Source organism: Littorina saxatilis, linkage group LG15 (genome assembly GCF_037325665.1).
Source record: "Littorina saxatilis isolate snail1 linkage group LG15, US_GU_Lsax_2.0, whole genome shotgun sequence".
In the NCBI taxonomy this organism is placed as follows: domain Eukaryota; kingdom Metazoa; phylum Mollusca; class Gastropoda; order Littorinimorpha; family Littorinidae; genus Littorina; species Littorina saxatilis.
In genome coordinates, this window is record NC_090259.1 from 21267100 (window position 1) to 21287560 (window position 20461).

A 20461-nucleotide genomic window follows, 5' to 3' on the forward strand; every position below is an offset into this window, starting at 1 on the left:
TTTGAGAGGAATTTTGCGCTTGGCATTTTCCAAATAAGGATATCCTACTATGAGTACTACGCTGGAATACTACAATGAATTTTCAAACGGCTACACTGGCTTCGTCTTTCCTGATCGAAAGGGGGTGTATTGTTGATAATTGTAGATAACAGACTCTGCATTTTAATGGTCAAATGGCGATTTCGGTAAAAAATGTAGACAAGGATCTTTAAGCCCATCCTTAATTGAACCCAAAGTCGACTTCGCACAGTTAAGGACAGGCTTATAGCTTTGGTCCATTTATTTTACTTTCTACTTTTCTTGGTGCAAGCCTAGGACTTTTGGAAATATGGGGTGCACAGGTACCTTTCTTCTGCTCACTCATGAGACATGTTTAATATCTCTTTGTTTCAACATAAACAATTCTCACACCTACAAATATGACAGTGTTGAGTAATCAGACAGTTTCTGTGTAGATCTGCTGGCATGGTCAAGTCAAAGCAGGGATAGAGCAGTAAACATATATCACCAGAAACCTGACTAACTTCTAAGACTTCTAAAAACCGACAATCATCTGCGAGTTCCCAGGCCTGTTTATGTTATGAAACAAACAAACACACACAAAAACCAAAGTATATCCAGGACAAGAAATCAAGGCACAAAACTCACCTGTTCCTGAGACTGCTGCAATTTACGCGCAAAATCCACAGGCGTTTGCATACCGGTGGCGGCGGAATCGGTGGCGTTCAGTTTCATCTTGGCCAAGCGCGCCAACTTGCTGCCACCACTCTGTCCTTCACTCCACATCACACGAGGCGTCCAATCACAATCGTTCTGTGACGTCTGGCTGGCGAATCTGGGCATGATCTCCGATTGGTTGAAGCTGGGGACCTGCGAGAGGGCCGAGTCTGTGTACCTGTTGGTGTTCCGAGACAGGTGTGATTCTGCCAAAAACATCAGAGACTCCTGTGAGGACTCTGAAGCGAGAGCGCCTGTTCTCCAGAACTGCGATGCTTCCTCGGAATTCAGAGTATCGTTTTCAACGTCTTTCCTCGCCCCCTCACCCTCTACCGGCATGGCCGTTTTCAGCTGAGCGGTCATGCGCTGGTTGTCGGCCCTGAGACGCTCCATCTCGTGTTGCGGGGAGTACGACTCATCCAGGTGCTGGTTGGGCTCGGAGGTCAAGGCCACTTGCTGCTTCAGCGCACCGTTCTTCTTGTTCATGTCCTTGACTTGTTGACGAAGGTGATGAACTTGACCCTGAAAGTTGTGAGAAGCGGCGCTGGCCGGAGGTGGGAAACCCAGGTGCTGGCGAAGTTGACCGATCTCTTCGTCTTTCAGCTTGAGTTTGTCCTTCAGTGTCTCCACCTGGTTCATCACAGAGAAGGGGTTGGAGCATTATTATGTTTCTACATTTTTTTTTTATGGCAGGAGTATTGTGAATATTGTCAGTAACGTTTAGAAACTACTGTTGACAGGATTACTGTTTGTTGCTTGTAAATGACCCAACCTACCCCCCCCCCCCCCCCCCCCCCCCATCCCCCCCCCCCCCATGCACTCTCACTTACCTCTCCCCAACCCCCTATCCCCCTTTCCATTCTCCCACACAACCTCCAGCCCCATCATTATTATTCTCCCCCCTTACCTGCACGTAAAGGTCACCCGTGCCGGACGGCTCTTTAGTCTCTCCCGGCATGCTGCCGTTCATAGCACCCCCATTGAGGCCTCCACTCTCCAGCTGTCTCTGCAGCACAGTGTTTTGCTGCGCAGCGGTGATGAGGTCCTCCTGCAGCTGGCCAACCAGGTCGCGCAGCACAGCAGCAGACATCCCCTGCAGCTGGGTGGTCAACAGGGAGTGGGCGGAGGTGATGTTGTCCTCGGAGGCGTCCCGCGACAACACCTGTGGTGACGATGCAGAAAAACATTGAAAGTGAACGTGCTAGTGCTGATCCCACATTGCAACATGAATGCAGGGGTCTTACATGTAAATATCTGTGTGAACTGGTATTGACGACACTGTTCATTTAGAAACACACACACACACACGTTCAAAAAAGACAATGCATATGGTCCATGGTGTTTGTAGCTTTTTCTAAAGATTCCGTATTCCTCTTCATACACATAAGATCTAGTCTCTAACATCGTTTAAAATTGTACATAAAAACTATCACAATCCAACTAACAGTCACTGCTCAGCAGACCTGTTTACCCCCATAAGTGTTTTGGAGTAATGCTCAGCCCCAAAAATAGTAATCCTGGCACAAAAATAGTAATCATCCAGCATTCGTCGCTAATTACAACGCACATGACAACTGTGTCTGCGAAACGCAATCATGCACATATATCCATCATTCACAAACAAAACACATCAGTCAGTTTTTGTAGTCATCATAATTTCAAAGAAGATCACATCAAAAGCACATGCATCACTGATTCTTTTTCTTTTGCTCGTAGTAGGCCTTTTTCAGTGTGTCAAGCGCTTCTCTACTGTACTTGCGCTTGCCGAATGAGTGAGGGCGAGACTTCACCACTAGAATAAGGCTCTCCAGCGTCTCATCAGACAGACATGATCTCTGGTCAGTCCTGTGCTTTTTCACCCCATTTTGCCATTGAAAAAAACAATGCCAACCATGTGAATTAATATAGAAAAAAAATAGAAAAAAAATTTGTTTTTCGTAGTCTTGACACGGATAGCGGAATGGCGTATTTTTTTCAGAAAATCGTAATAAATTACGCCAAAATCGTAAGGGTAAACAGGTCTGGCTCAGGGAAAAATGCCCCAAAACATACACACACACAAACAACAAACAAACAGGAGCACTAAACCTGACATGAATGCTCAAAATCTGAACCAAGCTCTTGACAAAACATCAACCAAGCTCAAAGCAAAAAACTCACTCGTTGGTGTTCTCGCGAGGCGTCCGGGCTCAGGGTCAGTTCTGCGCGAGTGATCTCCCCTTCCCCCGCACCGGCAAAGGCACGGTTGTCGCCACTGTCCACTCCCCCGCTCCCTCGGCTAGACAACGGTCCACCCTCGGCAAACAGCGTGTGGGTCAGGAACGGGCTGGTCTGAACTGCCAGCGTGTTGCTTTTGGGCTTACCAGGTTTGCCTGCAAGGAAGAGATTTGGCATGTTTTGCTTTAATATCTTCTTCTGCGCTCATGGGCTAAAACTCCCACGTACACTCGTGTTTTTTCACGAGTGGGTTTTTAATGTGTATGACTGTGTTTACCCCACCGTTTTGTTTATCTTCTTTTTCTGCATTCATAGACTGAAACTCCCCGGTACACTCGTGTTTTTTCACGTGTGGGTTTTTAACGTGTATGACTTTTTACGCCGCCGTTTTGTTTCTTAGTGTCACAGTTTTTACACTTATTCTTGTGTGTAATACTATTTCCTTTCTGTTGACACAAAGCACAGGTGATTTCATGTTTCATTTAAAAAAAATAAAAAAAATATGCAAGTGTCAACAAATTTCCCACAATTTTCAGAATCAACATTTGTTCTTCAAATGTACAACTGTATCCGGTGAGTGAGTTACCAGATTCACTTGACACCTTCCTAATCATTGTGCCTGTTTTTGTTTTTTGTTTTTATTTATAAAAACTTAAAAACCATTTATGTCGATCATAAACAGGTTTTTGTAACCTGTCAGTTATTTTTTATGCAATGTGTTCTTAGCATCCCTGCGATACAATAACTAATCTCTCGTCATAATGTTCCTTTTCTTGTTGGCTGTTGGCTCCTGAACATCTTAAATAGCGATCAAGCTTCATGATCATTTCCTGTCAAGGATGAATAAAGTACTGCTATTGTAAGAGTATTCCTATTTTTCAAGGTATAGCCAAACCTGTCTATAACGGCCATCCAAGGGACCTAACAAAAGTGGTCGTTATCGACAAGGTGGTTGCCATGGAAAGTTGAATTATAGAGAATAAATAATAGTCAGGGGTTCTTTTGGGTGGTTGTAATGGAGTGGTGGTCGTAATGGAGTGGTGGTCGTAATGGTCGTAATGGAGTGGTTGCAGATGCAGGTTCAACTGTAGTAAATGCCAGGGATACATGATTGCTTTTTGTAGTACTGCCATACGGTTTGTACTTTTTTTCCCCAAGGTCAGAGGTGTCGCAAGCCTACATCAGCTTCAATTTAAAAAAAGATGAAGACTCCCTCCTTTTCAAGATCTTGTTTTTTCAGACTTTCTGTTCATCAAAATTACCCCAATTTTAAGACTCCATCCTTTTTAAGACCCGATTTTCTCAGATTTTTTGGGGTCTTAACTCATTGTCTCCCAGGTACGGATATATCCGTACCACCTCATTTGGCTCTATCTGACCAGGTACGGATAATTATATCCGCTCAGACTGTTAGCTTCAGTCACTGACTGAAACGCCGCTCTATCGCCTGCATTTCAGCGTGTTGATACACAGTTACTACAATTCTGAGTGACCTGCTGCAGCACAGCTGGTCTTGGCTTAAAACAATTAATATGGTCAACATAGGTGGGGTAGAAAGTGTTAAAAGATGGGTTTCACTATATAATCATATTCACCTGCGACAGAGGTGATGGCATCACAAGGGTTTCTGACTGTAGCAATGCTGGGGGATATGTTGGTACTGGTACTGGAACCGATGCTGGGACAACCGTCCTGGTCAACCCCGCTGTGCTGAGGGTAGTGCGGATGGAGGTGGTGTGAGTCAATCTCGGGGCTATTCTCACCTGTGGCAGATGGAACTAAATGGATAACCTTTTAGTACTCAGAGCTGACACAAGCCTCACTGTATCCAAAATTCCAAGCAGGCATAAAACAATGACAGTTAAAAAAAAAAATTTAAAAAAGGAAAAAAAGGAAAAAAATAGAAAAAGTTGGAAAGCATGCCGACCCTTCTTTTTTGCAAAATTGTGCAATTTAAGGATCTCTGCAGATTTTAAAAAAAAAGCCAGATAAGCAACCTGCTTAGTGTGTCAGCCAGTGTACTTATCGATTCAATACCGCAGAAATCACTCATCTTTCCACACTCAGTGTCAACCACTGTGTTAATCTATCGAATGCCGCATGGCAATTGAATCTGTGTGTCTCCGTCCAATCAAAACAAGGCAGTCACTGCATATTTTAGTGTGTCAGTCAGTGTGTCCACTCACCTGACGTGACCTGGTCGGTGTGTCGGCCGGTGTAGCCCAGCAGAGAGCGGTGCAGCTGGTGCGTCTTGTCCACCCCTTCCTGCAGGCGCTGTCTCAGAGCCGACACGGCCGATAGCTCTTTCTGCAGCGCTGCAGCGCTGGGCCGGCTGCCTCCCTCATCCCTGTGAACACAGAACACAAGAAAACCTTGTCAGTAGGGCAAGAGTGCTGCAAACAACAAAACTATTCCACATGTGATTGCATTATCTGACTAGTCGAGTTTTAGATCCTCTTGCGAGGAGGGTCAATTGGGAAGTTTGGGGTTCAACTATGAAAGAAATGACTAACGAGTTTAACATTTGGCATGATCTAAGACCGGTTCTTATCAAAACCTCATGCAAAACATGGGCCTGATCCCTACCTTGTTGGTGAGAATGCGTTTACACTTGGTGGTTTTGTTTGATAACTGCGAAAGCTGGGTGAGGGGCTAAACCCTAGAAATGCTGGCTAATAAGTAGTACATGAGAACCTCCTTTTAAGACCCCCCAAATTTAGACTCCTTTTACTTTTACACTGGAACCCCTCTTTAAAGATCCTCCCTGTTAAAGGTCCTTGTCTACATTTTTATACCGAAATCGCCATTTGACCATTAAAATGCAGAGTCTATTATCTACAATTATCAACAATACACCCCCTTTTGATCAGGAAAGACGAAGCCAGTGTAGCCGTTTGAAAATTCATTGTAGTATTCCAGCGTAGTACTCATAGTAGGATATCCTTATTTGGAAAATGCCAAGCGCAAAACTCCTCTCAAATCCCGTGCATTTAAAAAAAGCGTGGACAGCGCTCCAGTGTCAAACTGTTGCTGCACTTGTTTGGGCGTGGCTATAAGCATAGTGACATGAATTTGATTGGTCAGTATTTTTAGGCAAAGCACATGTTCTCAGCAAACAGAAAACAAAATATTGGAAGCGTGAGTCACGCTACCCAAAAATAAAATCTTTTTTTACATATATTTTTTTTCTATAACTTTTTTCCCCATGGTTCATTCATCATCTGACATAACTTTTTAGCGAAATCTAACCATAAGATTATTGAAAAAAAGCAAAAATGTAGACGACCACCTTTAAGACCTTTCTTTTTCAGACTTTCTGTTCACAACCTCTGTCAATTTACCCCCATTTTAAGAACCCAGCCTTTTTAAGACCTGGATTTCTCAGATATTTGGAGGTCTTAAAGGGTGGGTTCCACTGTACAGTCCAACCTGTCCTGGTCGACCACCTTTTGATAATGACCACCTTCCTACTACAACCGACCGATGAGGTTCTTTCCTATTATTATTAACGTTTCCATACCAACCACCTGTATATTTGGACCTTTTTCGGGTGATGGTTATAGACAGGTTTCAATGTGCAATGTACAATACAATTCCAGAGTAACTGAGTCTGGAATGGTATTGGTTGTGGAAGAGTCGCCCCCCTTCTAAACACTGAGGCAAACAGCTATGGCCACTCATCAGTGGAGAAACGTGTCAGTGGCGGCAGTGAACAGTGTTTTCATGAGTGTTTTATATATAATAAAAAAAAAGGGTGTCACACCTGGTGGACACTGCATCACATGCACATTGAATTGCCTGCCTCCACTTAAATAAGCAGTGTGTGTTTGCCTAATAAGCCCAGCATTTAGGAAAACCTGGAAAGCAAAAAGCTCTAAGGACAAAAAAAAGTTGTTTCAAATGACAAGGCAAAATTAATTAGGGTCGGTAGGTCGATATATTTTTAATTTTTATTTGTTCTCTTCTCCGAAGTTTGTTTTTATTTATATAGGCACATGAGGATTTTCACTGGCTGAAAATCATGCGAGCTGTCTCCCGTGGATGACAGAGAAGAGTACCTTTTCTTACAATGCAAAGTCTGCAAACTGGAGTTTTTTCATTTTTCTTTTTTTTTTCTTTTTTGTTTTAAAGAGTCAAAGGAAATTTTTAGGGTCAGGAGGGAAAAAAAAGAGTTGTCTGGAGAATCGAAAACATTGAATTTTTTTCTTGGGGCTAATAACAACTTTTTGCAGAGCTGAACTTGTAGTAATATAGAAGGAAGTGGAGAACAAAAAGTACCAGAAAAGGCATAGACATTTTTCAAACAAGTGACATTTTCTAACAAGACAGTCAAAGTTTTAATAAAAATGTATTATATATATATATACAAAGAAAGAAAGAAAAGCATAAAGAGCAATCTTTCTGCTGCAAATTTTTCAATTTTTTAAAGTTTGTAACAACAGATGCTTTTGATAAGGAAAATAAAAAGAAAGAAAGAAAGAAAGACACAAAGAAAAACAGTGAGCACAAACATTTGCTGTTGTTTAACATTTGTTGCTACTAAATCAACACTTTTCTAACTTTTCTAAAAACACAGGACAGAAAAAAAAGCCACGAATTTTAATTTCTTTCTAAAAAAAAATTTAAACCTGGATATTGCATCACCACTTGTATTGCTTTTCCCTGGCACTTGCAGCACACATTTCTTGAGATAAAAAAATTAACAATAAGGTGACATTTTCAAGAGACTTTCCAAATGTTTTAAAACTAAAATTGCGCTATTGAGAAGAAAGAAAAAACACTAATGGTAGTCATAATTCGGTTTTACAATATCTCTCTCTCTCTCTCTCTCTCTCTCTCTCTCTCTCTCTCTCTCTCTCTCTCTCTCTCTCTCTCTCTCTCTCTCTCTCTCTCTCTCTCTCTCTCTCTCTCACACACATGAATACATCTCTCTCAGTGTCACAAACACACACAGACACACAAACACACACAGACACACACACTATCTTACACTTATTTTTAACCAACCTCACCTCTAAGAAAGTAAAGCATCACGGGGCCCAAACAAAAACCACCCCTAAAGAGATTCCATAGCAAGACACCACTCTCAGTCCTCTCCAAACACCAACACTCAGAAACGTCTCCACACCACACAACAATACAACTCAGTGACAAGTCTTGAGTGAGAGAGAGAGAGAGCAAACGTTTGTTTCCACCACTGTGGAACGACAGCCCCAGTGCTACCCGGCGGTGTCCGGGTGTCAGCTTAGTACCCACGCCACCCCCTTAACTGCAATCAGCCACCTGAGTCCCCCCAGGGTCTGAGGGGATAATCCAGAGTGGGGTGCATGGGGGGGGGGGGGGGTGTGGTCCTGCTACGATGCAGAGTGTGACAGTGGTGTCGGATTATTGGCCTCGCCAAGGTCAACATAAACAGAGCTAAGTCCACTTCCCACGGTGTTGATATTCGACCAAACGTAATACAGTGAACCCCCCCCCCCCCCTCCTTTAAGACCTCAAAAAATCTTAAAAATTCAAGAAATATAGTGGAACCCCTCCCCATGCAATCAAGAAATATAGTGGAACCGCTCCCCCCTCCCCATGCAATCAAGAAATATAGTGGAACCGCTCCCCCTCCCCATGCAAGACCTACAAACAAAATCTGAAAAATCAAGAAATGCAGTGGATTTTTTTTTCAAGACCTCCAAAAATCAAGTTTAAAAAAAAAAGTGAAACAGGTGGCAGACCACTCGCGTACTTTGGGACATTCCGATGGGAGGGGAGGGGGGGGTGTAGTAGGAAGAGTGAAACAAAATGGGGCTGCCAAAAAAAACTGAGGGAAAGAGAAGAGGAACACCAACCACAAGAGCAGCCTCCGAAAAAAAACCACCCTGGAACTCAGGCAAGATGTGAGTGAAGGTACACGATCATCAGTCAACTCCAAAAAAGATCTCGTGCGCTACCTGTACTTACCGGCACGCTACTCATCTTTTACATCTCCACCCCCAACCAGCAAATAAAATGCGTCATGTATAAGCTTTGCTTGTTGTGCTCCACTTCATTTGATTGTATGCGGCATTGTTATCTGTAGTTTTCTGAATAAAACGTTCAAACCAAATCAAATGTGATTAAGTCAATGAGCCACCCTCTAATTGACTGTCCAGACATCCCAACACCAAACCCAAAGCACAACACAATTAACGCCGAACAACTGACCACTCGCGCACTTTGGGACAAAACAATAGAAGGCAAGAGGAGAGAGGGGGGGGGGGGGAGGGGGGGTTATCACAGCAGAAAGACGACCCTAAGCCCCGACTGACCAACCTCTCTGTTTTTCCCTGGGGCGCCACAGGAGTCAAACAAAACACAATTTGCGGCACCGGACTAATTGAAATCAGTCGCAAAGCAAAAAGCCTCACCCCACCCTCCACGAACAGAACAACAAGTAACAGACTATCACCCCCCCTCCAATCTATCGAGAAGTCAAAGAAAACACAATTTGCGGCACCGGACTAATTGTAATCAGTCGCAAAACAAAAGTTGCCACCCCACACGATTAGAACTACAAATGACCCCCTTCTCCCCCCCCCCCCCCCCCCCTCCAATTTACAGAGAAGTCACAGAAAACACGAAATTGCAGCAATCGGACTGGTTGAAATCATTTCCACACGGATCTCCTCGATTAGGTGCAAAACAAAGAAGCCCACCCCACTCCACCCCCTTCCCCGATCAGAACTACAAGTGAAACCACCTTTCACTCCCCCCCCCCCCCCACACACACACACTCCCCCCCCCCCACACACACACACACACTCTCTCTCTCTCTCTTTGATGTTGCGCCGTAACAACACGCGCTCACAGACTTGAGCGTACAGGAGAGAGATAACCCCTGTCAAAATACAACGCCCCTAGGTGGAATAATACCCCACGTTTGGCCCAAATCTTGCCCGGGTCGGTTTCTTTGCTTATTAACTTGTGTGTGTTTTCGCTTCTGCTGGGCGCTAATCTGCTTATGCGCAAGAAATCTCTCCCCCCCCCCCCCCAATCCTAACCCCCTCTACATCCCCCGCTCTCATCCCCCTACCCTCTTTTTCTACTTGTGTACAATAAAAAAAAACTTTTTCTCCCTCTCTCTCATTCTCTCTCTCTCCCACCACCCCCCTCTAAAAAAAAAAACCCATATTCTCTCTTTTTCTCCTTCTGACTTTCTACCACAACCACCACGACATCCCTCCCGCTCACCCCCGTCTCTCTTTCTCATTCTCTCTCTCTCCCAACCTACTTACTAAATAAAGGCCAATGGCCTACAGCAAATACACCATTCGTAAATATTGTCTCTCCATCTTCCTCTCTCTCTCTCTCTCTCTCTCTCTCTCTCTCTCTCTCTCTCTCATTTCTCTCTTTCTTCCTCTCTCTCTCTTTCTCTCTCTCTCTCTCTTTCTCTCTCTCTCTTTCTTCCTCCCTCTCTCTCTCTCTCTTTCTCTCTCTCTCTTTCTTCCTCTCTCTCTCTCTTTCTCTCTCTCCTCTCTCTCTTTCCTCTCTTTCCTCTCTCAATCTCTCTCTCTCTCTCTCTCTCTCTTCTCTCTCTCTCTCTCTCTCTCTCTCTCTCTCTCTCTCTCTCTCTCTCTCTCTCTCTCTCTTTCTTCCACCTCTTTTCCTTCTCTATGAAAGAACGCGTTGGTGGTCCTCGACTGGTGAAAAGAGTGAAGCAACTCTCTGGAATCACCGAGAAACGATGTCCCATTTCCCCCACTTCAGTTTCCCTATGTGTTTTCCAAGTCGTTCGGTGGAATAAACTTGCATACGATTATCAATGCTCTTGGGATATGTCTCCACATTACGATTTGTTGAAAAAAAGGTAGGCCTTCGCTTGGAGAGAGAGAGAGAGAGAGAGAGAGAGAGAGAGAGAGAGAGAGAGAGAGAGAGAGAGAGAGAGTGTGTGTAACATAAAATAAATCAAGCAGCTGGCAGGGAGCTTTCCTTAGACTATGGTCGACTTATCAGTTTAAACCAACTGCAACATTAACGCTGACGACCTGAGCGCTCTTCTCCATAAAGCAACCCAACCAGTGGTAGTCTAGAGTTTTTCTTTTAAGTTTCCCACAGGAGGCGGGTTTGTATAGATCTTATAATGCGGCCCAACATACAGCTAAAGAGAAAAATCTTTGGTCTAACCTCCAAACTTCGCCAACCGTCCCAAACCGTAACGTAGCGGCGTTTGACGTCTTCATTCCAGACAGTTAAGCACACGCTACACCTGGTGATTTTGTCTCTCGTTAGTACCCGAAACCCCTCTCGCGGGCAGATAAGCATACACAATCACCACCTGGGCGCATGAATGTGTCAAGGTATAGCATAATGATCGCACAAGGCTTGAGTAGTATCAAAACGTAGTAACGCGTACCTAGTGATTTGTACAATGGTTCTCATTGTCATGCCAAGGTCTCCTTCTCCCTCTATGCAAGCCCCTCCCACCCCTCGGTCAACCCCATTCTTTCTTTACTTGGTGTTTAACTTCGTTTTCAACCACGAAGGTTATATCGCGACGGGGAAAGGGGGGGAGGGGGGAGATGGGATAGAGCCACTTGTCAATTGTTTCTTGTTCACAAAAGCACTAATCAAAAAATTGCTCCAGGGGCTTGCAACGTAGTACAATATATGACCTTACTGGGAGAATGCAAGTTTCCAGTACAAAGGACTTAACATTTCTTACATGCTGCTTGACTAAAATCTTTACAAACATTGACTATATTCTATACAAGAAACACTTAACAAGGGTAAAAGGAGAAACAGAATCCGTTAGTCGCCTCTTACGACATGCTGGGGAGCATCGGGTAAATTCTTCCCCCTAACCCTCGGGGGGAATCAACCCCATGCTCGCATACATTCAAACTTGTCTGGAGTTTGAAGTTCACCCAGTTCTGGTACCCAAATCCTCTATCTTTAGCTTGATCCTTTTGCATCTCCCCCTCCCCCCTTCTTTCTGTTAGTTATACAACCGACTGTAAAATCCCCCCCCCCCCCCCCTCTCTCTCTCTTTTCTCTCTGGCTCTCATTATCTATCTACGTCTCTTTCTCTCTCTTTCTCTCTCTCTCCGGCTCTCTCTCTCTCTCTCTCTCTCTCTCTCTCTCTCTCTCTCTCTCTCTCTCTCTCTCTCTATATATATATATATATATATCTCAGTATCTATCTACGTCTCTTACCCAATATTGACGGACTGTGTGATGATATCTTCTGCTATGGTCTGTTGAGACAGTGATATCAAAATCGAGACCGGAGGTCGAGATTTTGATATCACTGTCGAAACAGACCAATGGCAGAAGATATCATCACACAGTCAGACAATGTTAGATATATTGCTAATTCTCTGGACATTTTGTATTTTCTGTAAAGAAATTACAAAAGTATTTGTCTCAGTTTTGGCTGTTCCATATTCCTCCCTCTGATTATTATTTCTTTTTGTTCACTCTTTTCTTGTACTTTTCAGTATTTTAAAATGTCTTTCCTTTCAAAAAGTCTTTTGTCACTTGCTCAACTAAATTCTGGGATAATTACATTTTCATATATATTTGTTTGTTTTTAAATTTAGGTGTTTTAGTTTTTGAAGTGGGGAAGCAATAAAGAGGTCGTCGATATCAAAACTGATATCGACGGAAATGTCGTTGATATCACTTTTGCACTGAGCTCAGTTTTGCCCAATTGACCAATGGAAATCCACGTAACATATGAAATAGCAATATATATATATATATATATATATCCCATGACCTCCCTTCTTTGTCTCTGTTACTTCAGTATGGGTATATATGTTGTATTTTTATAGCTCAATAAATACATCATGGACTCCAAAAAATATATGATAGTGCAGATTCCGATTTGGGCAAAGGACTACTTTCCTCCCGACCTTTGACCTCGCTCGCGCCGAACAATGTGACACATTTGTATGAAGTTCTAAAATCGTATTGCACGGCTCAGAAAACCATATCAGTTGCACGCAAAAATGAATCTCAGAACTGATCTGATGTATGAGATGCAATAAGCAAAAGTTTCTTTCATTATGAAAGCAATGCAGGTCGAAAAAAACGAACATTCAACTTACAAGATAACCTGATGCTAGCGAACCAAAACAAAAACACGAGTACCCTCCCCTTGCATCGTTAGCAGACGACTTTTGAGAATCTGTCGGTAGTGTGTTTTGCCGGTGTGCGCCTTCAGCTATCAAACATCGGCTGTTTCACGTGTTTTGCGAGCAAGTCTACTCTTTTGCCTGGCTCTGCAGTAAGTCCACATATTTTTCCGTAATCCAGTCATATTCCTTCAAAATGCAATCAATCGGCGGTGACAGACGTGTCGGTCGCGTTTTCCTCTCACCCATACCAGTTTAAGTTCATCCATGCAAACACACTCGCAAAACAGTTTATCACGTAGATACATTTCAAATAGGGAGCAAATGGTTAAATCTAAACCTACATATTTGTTCCCTAAGATTTGCTTCTCTGTCAATAAGCCTAATTACACACGTTCGAGAAAAACAACGTGGAATCAATTCTGAATCGAGTAAGCCAAATGGGTCCCAAACCCGTTTCGCCCGTTCTGCCGACCTGAAACGCAAAACAAAAGAATTGTGCGCTTCAACTAAATTAATTTCTATTCGACTTCATTACTTTCTTGCAACTTATGAACCTTTACTTAAAGCTTTTAAATGGTCTGAAAGTAGTGTTACCGCGTACTTATCGATGCACTCATTCGTTTTATTTTTTCAGCGACGGTCACTTAGTTTAAGGTTGCAAAAGGGCTAAGTCTCGCTGGCAACAGTTTTACCCTGCACAGATCGCAACAGTGCCGCTAGTAGTCTACACTTTGTGTTTGATGGTAGAATGGGATATACAGATTACAACACTCGTGGTTTTTTATATGGCTTGTATTTCAGTCAAGACCCAGCGGGAATATCAATCGAGAGACACTCGCCAGAGGCTCGTGTCTCCCGATGATATTCATCCGCTGGGTCTTGACTGAAATACAAGCCATATAAAAAACCACTCGTGTTGTAACCTATACATATATATATATATATATATATATATATATATATATATATATATATATATATCTCAGTATCTATCTACGTCTCTCTCTCTCTCTTTTTCTCTCTCTTTCACTCTCTCCTCTCTATCTCTCCCGCTCTCTCTCTATATATAATATCTCTCTCTCTCTCTCTCTCAGTATCTATCTACGTCTCTCTCTCTTTCTCTCTCTTTTTTTCTCTCTCTCTCCTCTCTATCTCTCCCTCCCTCTCTCTCTCTCTATATATATATATATCTCTCTCTCTCTCAGTATCTATCTACGTCTCTCTCTCTCTTTCTCTCTCTGTCTCTCTCCGTTTGTTTGTTTGTTTGTTTATTTGTTGCTTAACGTCCAGCCGACTACGCAGAGCCATATCAGGACGAGGAAGGGGGGGATGAAGGGGGCCACTTGTCAAGCGATTCCTGTTTACAAATGCACTAACCCATTACTTGTGTCCCAGCAGGCTTTAGTAAAACTAAATTAATACCTACTGGAAGATTACCAGTTTCCAGTATGTTAAAATAGGCTTAACCTATCTACTGCTGGACTTACATCAGAACACTAACAGATTAACCTATACATGAATCGCGAGACAAGCGGCAAGAGAAGAGATTTTTGGAAAAAATACAGGTGAATGAGCAAGAAGGCAGAAAAAAGAAAAGAATTCATGAAGAAAAAGAGAGCATGACAGGAAAGAGGAACCAAAAATCTACCTAACAGCAAACTAGAAAGCTCCTGCGGTTCCAAAAACAGGAGGGGCTTTTAATTTCATAACCGCAGTGCCCCACTGCGGGAGTCTCTCTCCGTGTCACACTTCACACGTGGGTATGATCAATAATAATGGTATCAAGAGCAAAGCCAGGGTGGGGATTTCTTCACCAGTCTGTCATTACTCCTACCCGATTATCCCATAAATCAGCCAGGCGACCCATAAATCGATAACTTCGACACCGCAGGTATCGGATGCTTCGGCCCAGTTGAAAAGGGAGACCGTGGTCTGTGTTTTCTGTCCAGTCAGCGTGTTTATTTGGCAGTTAGAGCCAGAGAGGGGCAAGCGGGTGGGGTGTGGGGGGCGGGCAGGTTTGTTTTTTTACAGAAACGGTTGAACGGTACTCGTTGTTATTCATCTGAAACTAACATGAAAATTATAGCGTCAAAAAATAATGACTGGTTTTGATTTACACACAGAGGAATTTGATTCACACACAGAGGAACAGACAGAGCAGAACGGAATGACAACCGCTTGACAAAACCTACAAAAGCAGTACCTTCCAAAAAAAGGTAGAAAGAAAGCTAAGACGTACAAAAAGTTATTAAAAATTTTTTTAGTTAGCAAGAGGGTCGTGATTTCTGCACACTACACAAAATGTGAAAATATTCCCACGAGGTCGGAATTGACGAACCCGAGCCGTCATGAAAAGAGAGAGAGAGAAAGAGGGGGAGGGGGAGGGAGAGAGAGAGAGAGAGAGAGAGAGAGAGAGAGAAAGAGGGGGAGGGGAGGGGGGAGGGAGAGGGAGAGAGAGAGAGAGAGAGGGAGAGGGAGAGAGGGAGACACACACACACACAGGAGACAAAGAAAAGAGGAAATCTTTATTGGTGATGGGAGAAACAGAACGCAGTTTTGTATTTCTTTGCAACCAGCCCCCGGCCAAATCAAGTGTTTCTTTTAGGCCAAAAAAAAAAAATTGTCTGTTTCTGGTCACCCGACCGACCCTAAATTTCGGCGCCGACCCTAAACGTTTTTTTTCCAAACTCAAAAATTCTTTTCTTTTTTTTTGGTGGAAAAGGACAGGGTAAGAAAATGAACAACAAAAACGTGTGAAAACGAAAGTCCGCTGACGATTTGTAAATGTGTTGAGTGTCTTGTCTCTATGTATAGTGAATCCAGTCTCTTTGCGCGATTTTTAAAGTTAGTTTTATTGGTCTACATTTGGGGTAAAAAAATAAAAATAAAAAAAATCCCTACCTACCGACCCTATTTTTTTTAGCCATGTTACCAGAAACAGACAATTTTTTTTTTGGGCCTTATAACTACATGTAGTAACTTTTTTCAATATAAAACAAACAGAATTTACAGACAGATTTCCAACACATTGTGATAAACAATAGTGAGTGCAAGAGAGAGAGAGAGAGAGAGAGAGAGAGAGAGACAGAGAACATAGAAAATGATCGAAACAAAACGGATGCTGGTACCGAAAACACTGACCAGACACAAGTCTCTCTCCCTACGTCCATTCAACAACGAACGCACAAATGACATACCGGACACAAGGACAATCTCAGACAGCAGAAAGTTACAAGAGCCACAGCATATTAAGTACCAGTCGTACACAAAATAATAAAAATCGAAATCAAAACAACACACACACAAAACTGGATACTGCTACCGAAAAAAACCCCAGTTCAAATGGTTAATCCCGAACAACAGAAAGTCGTAAGGGTCAAAGCATATCAAACACAGGCCAAAAACTTACCCTAAATCGAAAAACCGGATACTCGCACAAACCCCCAAACAATGAATAATCCCGGACAGCAAAAAGTCACAAGTGTCACCAAAAGCATATTATAAATGCGTGCCCTTCACTGTACGCTAAAACGGCGTTACATGATCCCGAGAGTCTCTGATCCAGTTTGCTCCGCTGGTTGACCCACACTCCGCGGCGCGGGCTAATGAAAGGTGGTTTTGTATGATGCAAACAACAGCCGGCCCCGAGTAAACTCCGCTCACAGTCCATTACCTCCTTGGCACCTCGAGATACAGTGGAACCCCCCTTTTAAGGCCTCAAATCTGAGAAAATCAGGTCTTAAAAAAGAGGGAGTCTTAAAATGGGGGTCATTTTACTGAGGTTATGAACAGAAAGTCTGAGAAAACAGGGTCTTAAAACGGAGGGAGTCTTAAATTGGGGAGTATTAAAAGGGGGGTTCCACTGTATATGTACACCCCGCCTGCTATGAAAGTTCAGGGATGTCCTTTGATGTCGGCATTAGACAAAACGTCAACAAATCTTTCCAATCTCTCAAAACATAAACGTCATTTCGGCAGATGTGCCGAACTTTTTGCACAGTGGGGAAATCGGAAAATGTGACGCAAAGAACTGTCCTGAACTTCCGAATTTTTCCGACAATTTTCTGGCCATTTTGGCAAATTTTCTGAAGATAATAAGGACTTTTTTGAGTCTGCAAATTTTCCGGAATGGCCATTCTGGCATTGACATATTTTTCTTTGGCAAATTTTCCGAAATGGCAATAAAAGTATTAGAATTTTTGTGCAAGTTTGCAGCTGTCCTTCAGGGGTTTCGACGACTGCTGGTGTTTTTGCTTTGAATTGATTTCCTTACTGGCACCTATACGTTAATCTGCGAAATAAAGTCAGTAAAAAATATTTATAAAAAAAAAATATATATATATATAATCCCGCTCTGCAACGAAAACAGGCACGTTGTTAAGCTCCAGTGTGTGTCCAAGTGGAAAAATGCTCCTATTTCCCACACCCCAGTCCCATCACTCACTCCGAGCAAACACACTTTGTGATCTTGAAAGTTTCCACTTTGGAAGGGCAGAGGATTAACGTCTTAGTTCGTGCACTCAGTGAGGCATCTTACCCATTGTCCATTTCTTTCACTTGTCTTTTAATCTCTAAATCCATCTATTCTCTTATTCTCTCTTGGTCCTTTCAACGGGGATCTCTTCCTCATAATCCCTAAATCCACCTATTCTATCACTCCTAAATTTCTTTGTCTCTTCAAAACGCGACCTTTTTCTCACCAACTCGCTCAGCACTGGTATATCAGCAATTCTGCTCTCTCTTACAAGCTTTGGTTCAATCGCACAATCCTTAGGATTATAGGAGCGCTTTGAGATCATAGGCGTGTGTCATTTCTTTGATGGGATTTTACGTTCCGCCTCCCTGCATGCAGTATACCTGTGAATAAAACGACTGTGTCAAATTGTGTCACGGCCTTGAGTTGCGCAAACCGTGAAAATGAACTGAGTTTGAGCATTCGACCGTCCCCTTCACCTACTGATCGAAAACGCACGATTACGTCGTTTGATCCCCTCAGCTCAGGAATACGACAGTGTCGGCCTCTGATATATATATATCTCTCTCTAACTCTCTCTCTCTATCTCTCTCCCTCTTTCTCTCTATCTCTTTCTCTCTCTCGCTCTCTCCGTATCTATATATATATATGTCGGGCCGAATTCACGTATTTGCCGACTTCGCGGAATCGGCAACATTTTTGCCCATTTCGCGTAATCGGCAAAACGCTGCCCATTACGCGAAATCGGCAGCGTTTTGCCGAAAACGCGTAAAGGCTTCTAAAATTTGCCCATTTTGAGAAATCGGCAGCCACGTTTTGGGTTTAAAGTGCTCAAATGCCTGGGATATCATCACACTTAGACAACTAGATACTCGAATGGATAGATATTGCAATAATCGATAAGTTATGGCAAGATATTGCAAAATATGTAATTTTCGTGCATTTTTGGAGTCATGCTCGACACAGACCAACATAGACCATAACAAACATGGTAGGGAGGTAAAATAATGTAAATACAATGTTTTGGTAACACAAAAAGTAACAGAATGGCTGCCACTTTTTGTGAAATTGGCAAATTTTAGAAGCCTTTACGCGTTTTCGGCAAAACGCTGCCGATTACACGTAATGGGCAGCGTTTTGCCGATTACGCGAAATGGGCAAAAATGTTGCCGATTCCGCGAAGTCGGCAATTACGTGAATTCGGCACCACATATATACGACTTGTGTCTGTCTGTCTGTGTGTGTGTGTGTGTGTGTGTGTGTGTCCGCGATGCACGGCCAAAGTTCTCGGTGGATCTTTTTCAAATTTGGAGACCGTTTTCAGGTACACCCTGGACACAACCTCATTGATGAGATATTTCAACATGTGCTCTCAGCGCTGCGCGCTGAACCGATTTTGGTTCCACCTGAGCTACCCGGGCCCCCATACCGACACACCAAAGCCGCTAGACCACATCACAACGCCAAAGTTCTCGGTGGATCTTTTTCAAATTTGGACACCGTATTCAGCTACACCCCGGACACAACCTCATCGACTGAGATATTTCAACACGTGCTTTCAGCGCGCAGCATTGAACCGATTTTGGTTTTTCTGTTCATTTCACCATTCCCAGTAACTCTTCCTTATCTTCTCCAGTGTTTTGCGTTTATCTCCCTTCCTTCGTGTGGCTTCAATCCATATTCCCGTTACTACGTTACTATTTTTAGAATGTCACTGCGCTGTCCAGAACGCTTTCCTTGCACCCGTAAGTTGTTCTTACTGTCAAAGTGAAAAGGTCGAATCAATTTATAGCCACGCGAAAAATACACTGTCACCTATCTCTATATATTTATAGATATATATATACGGCTTCTCTGTGTGTGTGTGTGTGTGTGTGTTTGTGTGTGTGTGGGCAACACCTGTGGATTGTAGAGTTCTGTTTGTGATGTGGACTGGCGGCATTGGTGTGGGTCTGTATGTTCAGGCCTTCCTTCCAGAAGCCATAACAGTTATTCTCAATCCCGTTTGAGTGGACTTCGGCTTCACATAATATTATGATTGTGGTGTTTGGGCACTCGGTTACATTTGGCGTCGTCGACAGCAATGGGACTTGACATGAGATATTTCAACACGTGCTCTCAGCGCCCAGCGCTGAACCGATTTGGGTTTTTCTCTTTATCTTCTCCAGTGTTTTCAGCGTTTATCTCCCTTCCTTCGTGTGGCGTCAATCCATATTCCCGTTACTACGTTACTATTTTTAGAATGTCACTGCGCTGTCCAGAACGCTTCCCTTGCACCCGTAAGTTGTTCTTACTGTCAAAGTGAAAAGGTCGAATCAATTTATAGCCACGCGAAAAATACACTGTCACCTATCTCTATATATTTATAGATATAGATATACATATATATATACGGCTTCTCTGTGTGTGTGTGTGTGTTTGTGTGTGTGTGTGGGCAACACCTGTGGATTGTAGAGTTCTGTTTGTGATGTGGTCTGGCGGCATTGGTGTGTGACTGAATATTCAGGCCTTCCTTCCAGAAGCCATAACAGTTATTCTCAATCCCGTTTGAGTGGACTTCGGCTTCAAATATGATTGTGGTGTTTCGGCACTCGGTTACATTTGGCCACGCTGTCTGTCTCTGCCTCGCGATTCGCCGGGTATTCCTCAAGTGTCTTTATATTGGTTTAAGCGTGTTTTTATTAATTTCTTGTATACACGTTATAAACAGAAACAACATTTAAGAACGTTTACAAGCAGACTGCTTATGGACACGTTCTAAAACTGATAATCAATACACATTCTAATAACAAGACATGGCGAACAAGTGATAACTTCAACCCTTTTCTTTCAAAATATTTCATATTTTATACACATAAAGAGAGAGAGAGAGAGAGAGAGAGAGAGAGAGAGAGACACAGAGACAGAGAGACAGAGGAGAGGGAGGGGGGGCTGGGCGCGACAG

At 43.1% G+C, this 20461-nt stretch overlaps 1 protein-coding gene across 6 annotated transcripts in view; it reads right to left on the bottom strand.

The window, feature by feature from the left end:
* Positions 1-20461, bottom strand: part of LOC138948802 (golgin subfamily A member 4-like) — a 97897-nt gene that overhangs the window by 32418 nt on the left and 45018 nt on the right. For all 6 annotated transcript variants that reach the window (XM_070320422.1, XM_070320421.1, XM_070320424.1 and 3 more), the window contains 5 exons: positions 5121-5281; positions 4530-4697; positions 2878-3089; positions 1625-1879; positions 649-1347 (listed from right to left, as the gene is read on the bottom strand). In XM_070320422.1, the coding sequence (XP_070176523.1) occupies positions 649-1347; positions 1625-1879; positions 2878-3089; positions 4530-4697; positions 5121-5281 (1495 nt within the window). The remainder of the gene's footprint in view (positions 1-648; positions 1348-1624; positions 1880-2877; positions 3090-4529; positions 4698-5120; positions 5282-20461) is intronic.